This window comes from Myotis davidii, unplaced genomic scaffold (genome assembly GCF_000327345.1).
Source record: "Myotis davidii unplaced genomic scaffold, ASM32734v1 scaffold370, whole genome shotgun sequence".
In the NCBI taxonomy this organism is placed as follows: domain Eukaryota; kingdom Metazoa; phylum Chordata; class Mammalia; order Chiroptera; family Vespertilionidae; genus Myotis; species Myotis davidii.
Genome location: NW_006288615.1, coordinates 1740204 through 1746306, shown reverse-complemented (window position 1 = coordinate 1746306; position 6103 = coordinate 1740204). Strand labels below are relative to the sequence as shown.

The window sequence follows — 6103 nt, the reverse complement described above, 5'->3', positions numbered from 1 at the left end:
TGCTTTCCACATGTCTACAGATTAAACTTTGCTAAGATTTCTGCCATGATTTCTGTCTTTGGCATCCACATTTCTACTAACAAACTGCTCCAGGCCATGAAGACATTCTCTAGCATTCTACTTAAAATTCTTCCCACTACCCAATTCCTAAGCCAGTTCTAAAATTGGCTTTTCAGGGATGTGTTATAGCTGCACCCTACTTCCAATAACCAAAAGCTGTATTGCTCTTCTATAGCTGCCATAACAAATGAATACAAATTTAGTGTCTTAAAACAATGCAAACTTATTATCTTATATATATGTTGGTTAGAAGTCTGACAAGGGTCTCTCTGGGCTAAAACATAGGCCTTTATTCCTTTCAGGAGGCTGTGAAGGAGAAGCTATTTCTGTGACTTTTTAGCTTCTACAAGTCACCCATATTTTTGTTCATTTCCTCTATCTTCAGAGCCAGCAATATTGTAGTTCTTTACATCTTCCAGAGTTACTCCTCCTTCTCCCTCTTTTCTCCAATTTTTAAGGCCAATTGATTATACTGGTGGCACACAGATATCTAACATAAATTCCCCTTTCAAGGTCTCTGGTTTTGTTATATCTGTAAAATCGCTTTTGCCATGGAAGAAAACACATTAGAGGTTCCAAAGATTAGGAAATGCACATATTTAAGGGATCATCACATTATTATCACTTACTATTATGGTAATTGAAACTCTGGCATTAATAACCTCAATTTAACATCAAAATCAAGTAAAATCTTATGCACCCTTACTTCTTTTCCTCTTGAGTTGTCCCAAAGTAGAGTTGTTTCCAAGATCCACAGTATCTGAAAAAAGAGGTTGATGTAAGAAAACAGATATTAATAGCTAAAAGTTATCAAATCCTATGATGATCCATATTACTGAAGGCTTGAGTTTATAAAGTTGTTTGGATTATCATTTTTCTCTTCTTTCTAAAGAAACTAAATATCTCCTGAATTGAGAAGTAGGAGTCCAGGATGGGCCTGGGAGCTTCCTTCTTTTTTTACTCAATGGGCCTCTTAAAAATCTCTTCAATACCTACGAACTTCAATTCTTTCATGGATAAGAACAGGTGTCCTATCCTATCTAGGTCTTAAGATTTTTGTGAATCTTAAGATTTTTGTGAAGACCAAATAACATCTTATGTGCAAATGTTTGTAGGAAAAAAAAAATGTATAAATTGGTGACATGCAGAGAACATCCAACAAAAATATGTGCTGGGTTAATCGAAGTTGAATTGTCTTCCTTCCTGACAATTAAGTGGCAGGATCAGCTGTCTTAGAGGTCTTTCTAAGGTTGTGGAAAAAATGACACTATTATCTACTGGCAGAAGTACACCTTGTTTTTATGGGTTCCATAGAATATTGGGTGTGACAGCAGTGAAAATAGCTCCATAAATTCAAGGTATTATTACTAATATACCAATGTAGCAAACTATATATTGCCATTTTAAGAGTGTATTTCTACTATATCATCCATACTAGTCAATAGGACCCATCCTGTTAAATATGATATTATAATTATCTCTTGCCTCCCTGCTTTTTCCTACAGGGTCAGGTCGAGAAAAAAATGCAGAGAACAGGGGAGTGGGATGGACTGGACCACCTGCTCCACTCTACCTGGGGTCCTGGGTAACTATGGATTCACCCTCACGCCATGACCCCTGCATAGTGCCTTACCTTGGCTACCTTCAGCCCTTGCTTTGGGCCTCCTGGCACATATTTTGAGAGACACACAATGCAGGAACACTTACTACTTTTATGTGCTGGTAGCTCTGATTCTGGACCCAAATCATAATTTATGAAGCACATAACACAGGAACACCTCTCATTTCCACGTGTTGGCAGCTCTGCTCCTGGAACAAAATTGTAAGTTTTGAGGACTCTTTTCATATGCCCCTTGATTGTATATTTGGTACCTTTGTGAATTTCTGTCTTGCTACTTCTTCATCTGAAATATAACATTAATCCTCTCTACATCTGACTCTTCCTTCAAGTATTCCTCTTTTCTTCTCTTGTCTTTTTCTCTTTATCAGAACTCTGCTTACCTTGTCCATCACTGGGTAGTGGGATAGAGTTCAGCTCTTCAGATTCTCCTTCTCTACCCATTTGGGGAGCTTCTAGTTCCCCAGATCCTAAAGAAAAACAAGAAATGTACTGTTTATGGATCCTGAGACAGTGATTAGGGAATTGTTTCTGGTGCTCTTATGCAGCACACTGATATTCTGAGCTAAGATGAGCTGTTTCCTCTGAAAAATACCTCTGCTCTAATAATTACACCTGAGTTCTGACAGAGCCATGCTTATACCATCTTTTGCACCTCATTCTGCTTCCTCTAATTGTATTTTTTCTACTTGTAGCCCTAAGAATAAATAAAAATATTGTATTCTTCCAGGAAAAAAACTGTTCTTTGAAAATACTAGAACCACTTTTATTCATTTGTTTAAGAAATCCTTTTTGTACTTTATTTAGCCTAGGCTATGTTTACATTTAATCTCCATTCACATATTTTTATCTTTATTGTTGAAAGTATTACATATGTCCCCTTTCTTTCCCTGTTGACCCCTTCTAGCCCTCCCCATCCTCTACCTCAAGCTTTCATCACATGCTTATCCGTGTCTATGAGTTATGCATATATGTATATAAGTTCTTTGGTTGATCTTTTCCCACCCACTCACCACCACCTTTCCTCTGAGATTCAATAGTCTCATGCTTCCATGCTTCTATGTCTCTGGATCTATTTTGTTCATCAGTTTATTTTGTTCATTAGATTCCACATATGAGTGAGATCATATGATACTTGTCTTTCTCTGACCAGTTTATTTCACTTAGCATAATACTCTCCACATTCCCTCCATGCTCTCTCAAAGGGTAAGATATTCTTTTTTAAAGCTGCATAGTATTCCGTGGTGTAAATGTACCACAACTTTTTCATCCACTCTTCTACTGATACCAGAACCACTTTTAAACTCATGCTAATTGACCAATGACTGCTTACATTGCCAACCACATTTAAAGCCAGCTAATAAGTTACAGCCTTACCCTTTGAAAATAAGCCATAATCTATTGGCTAAAGAAAAACATTGTATAAAGAAATGTTACAGAGTATCCAAAATTACCCAAAACAATTACTAAAAAACAAGTAAGGGGAAATATAGAATTAACTTGGTATTGAAGACAATGGATATCAAACTTTTCTGTAATAGTGTTCCTACATTTGACTACATCAAATATCTTAGAGCCACTCTCATGTAATGCACAAATTGAAAATACCTTCATACTCTCCAAATATTCCCTCAATAGCCATCTACACTGGATCCCTCATATTATCACAATCTTTTTATTTTATATGTACATAAGAAAATAGGCCTTGCTCTAGGGGTATTAGTTCAATACATGACAGACATCAAAAGCCCATTGCTAGCAGCCACAGCTTATATTGGTTGCCTCAGAACAATTGAAGATGGCCATTAGTTTTAGCTTTTTTTATATTTAGACTTGCATCACCTTTACATATGATGGATTACATACTGTACAACTCTGTTGTTCACTGAAAGTATTCAACAGTGTTCTGCCATCCAATTAACTATTTATGAAATATCACTACTTTATCTTTCTTCTATCATCCTGTGCAGACAAAATAATTCTCCATCTAGCAACTCCATAACTACTACTCAATGAAGGGGATTTTACTTCCACTATGCACTTCCAGAAAAGATATTTGGAATACTTCCATGCTAAATCCTGACTTAATATTATCTGGTGATAAGTATTGTCTTTAAAAATAAAATAAAATAACCAGGCTGGTTGTCCAATTCCCTTACATTTCCTTTGTAGATTTACAGTTGTTCATGTGGAAAATAATGCAGTAATTAATAAATACTAGTAATACAAGAATAAACTGTGTTTCACATACTCACAACTATAAACATACTTTTGCTCCATCCTGTGTAAATGAAAGACTATGATTCTGTGCTGAAGAAGTGAATATAAACATTCTTGGAAAATGGCAATAAATAACTGTTCCAGTAAAGTTAATTGAACTTTTGTGCAGATCTTTTGTTCTTTTCCAAATATGGAATTTTGTCTACAACCAACAAGAAGTCTAATGAAGAGTAATGGGTAGAACTGGGTTCTCCAAAAATCTTACTTTCAAATAACAATTAAGGATTGACTTAATAGATGTTGCAGCAGAGAATGTTCCTCTATTTTGTAAGTTAATTGGCTGGCTGTGAATGGACATTTCAATGTCTGCTATCATTCAAATGTGTCTTATTTTCTAAGGCAGTGAAACAAATTCATTCTCTTCTTTCTGTGTTCAATGCCTACCATCCATTGACCACCATCTGTTGGCTCTGGGTGTAGTCATATAGACCCCATGAAGAATTATTTTCCAGACTATTTAGTCTAACTGCTGTAAACAATTCACCAAGTCCAGTCACTTCAATAAGCCAGTGATTTAAGGTAAAGGAATTTCCATAAAAAGCAGATAAAACTCAGAGGGAAAAAAAAACTTATAGGCTCTAGGCAGATAAGAGCTATAATATAAACGCAAACAATTTGCAACACTGGGCTTGCTTTTTAGGTTTCATGGCTCTCAGATTGACTGATAAGCTTGACTAGTAAAAAATTAAGGAGAATCTATGTTCCTCAAAACCTTAGCAAATATTGTATAGACTCATACATAGTGCAAAGAAGAGTGACACAAAGTTTATCTTTGCCTAATCTTGACAGTATCCTGCAGATTCATTCTCACCTTCTTTCTACTCAAGACCAAATGGCCAACAGCTTTGTTGAGATAGGCAAGGAAAATACAGAGTTGGGCAAAACAGCAGCTGCTATGAGGCCAAAAGCAAGTGTGAGAATCCTGGATTCAATTCTGAACACCTTCACTCTACATTCAGACAAGAAAGCAAATTGATGGTAAAGGGTCTTGGGTTTCCAGAATATTCTCTCCTTTTAGGAGAGACAATTTTAAATTACATGCAAGCTTTCATTGTACTTTGGAAAAAAGTGGTTTAGAATTTTTTCTACTCATTTGTACACTTAAATGAAATGTTATAATGATTAAATCCCAATATTTGGTATTTGGAAATAACTAATTGTAAAATAGATTCATCTCTCGGATGATTAGTGACTTTGAGCATGTTTTCATATGTCTCTTGGCCTTCCTTCTGTCTTCTTTTGAAAAGTATCTCTTTAAGTCCCTTGCCCATTTTTTGATTGGGTTGTTTATCTTCCTTTTGTTAAATTGTATGAGTTCTCTGTAAATGTTGGAGGAGTGGATTAAAAAACTGTGGTACATCTACACAATGGAATACTACGCTGTGGTAAAAAAAAAAAAAGTTCTTACCATTTGCAACAGCATGGATGGAACTGGAGAGCATTATGCTAAGTGAAATAAGCCAGTCAGAGAAAGATAAATACTACATGATCTCACTCATTTATGGAATATAATGAACAACATAAACTGGTGAACAAAAACAGATCCAAAAAAATTATAAAAAACAAACTGTTATCGGTGATAACATTGGCAAATATGTTTTCCCATGCAATGGGCTTTCTTGTTCTGTAGTGCAGAAGCTTTTTATTTTGATATAGTCCCATTTGTTTATTTTCCCTAGTTTCCATTGCCCTAGGAGCAGTATCAGTGAAGAAATTGCTTCGACATATGTCTAAGATTTTGCTGGTTGTGGATTCCTCTAGTATTTTTATGGTTTCCTATCTTATGTTTAAGTCCTTTATCCATTTTGAGTTTATTTTTGTGTATGGTGTAATTTGGTGGTCTAGTTTCATTTTTTTGCATGTACCTGTCCAATTTTCCCAACACCATTTATTGAAGAGACTGTTTTGACGCCATCGAATGTTCATGCCTCCTTTGTCAAATATTAATTGAGCATAGTGACTTGGGTCAATTTCTAGGTTCTCTATTCTATTCCATTGATCTATATGTCTGTTCTTGTGCCAGTACCAGGCTGTCTTGAGAATAGTGGCTTTGTAATACAGCTTGATATCTGGTATTGAGATCCCACCTACTTTGTTCTTCTCTCTCAGAATTGCTTCAGCTATTCATCTGAGAGATGCAAATCA

General features: G+C 35.6%; 1 protein-coding gene across 1 annotated transcript in view; it reads right to left on the bottom strand.

Moving 5' to 3' along the window:
- LOC102760145 (nuclear body protein SP140-like protein) overlaps window positions 1-6103 on the bottom strand; it is a 64177-nt gene that overhangs the window by 17241 nt on the left and 40833 nt on the right. The window contains 4 exon segments of the mRNA XM_015561802.1: window positions 201-235; window positions 767-820; window positions 1768-1869; window positions 2062-2148. Of these exon segments, the coding sequence (XP_015417288.1) occupies window positions 201-235; window positions 767-820; window positions 1768-1869; window positions 2062-2148 (278 nt within the window).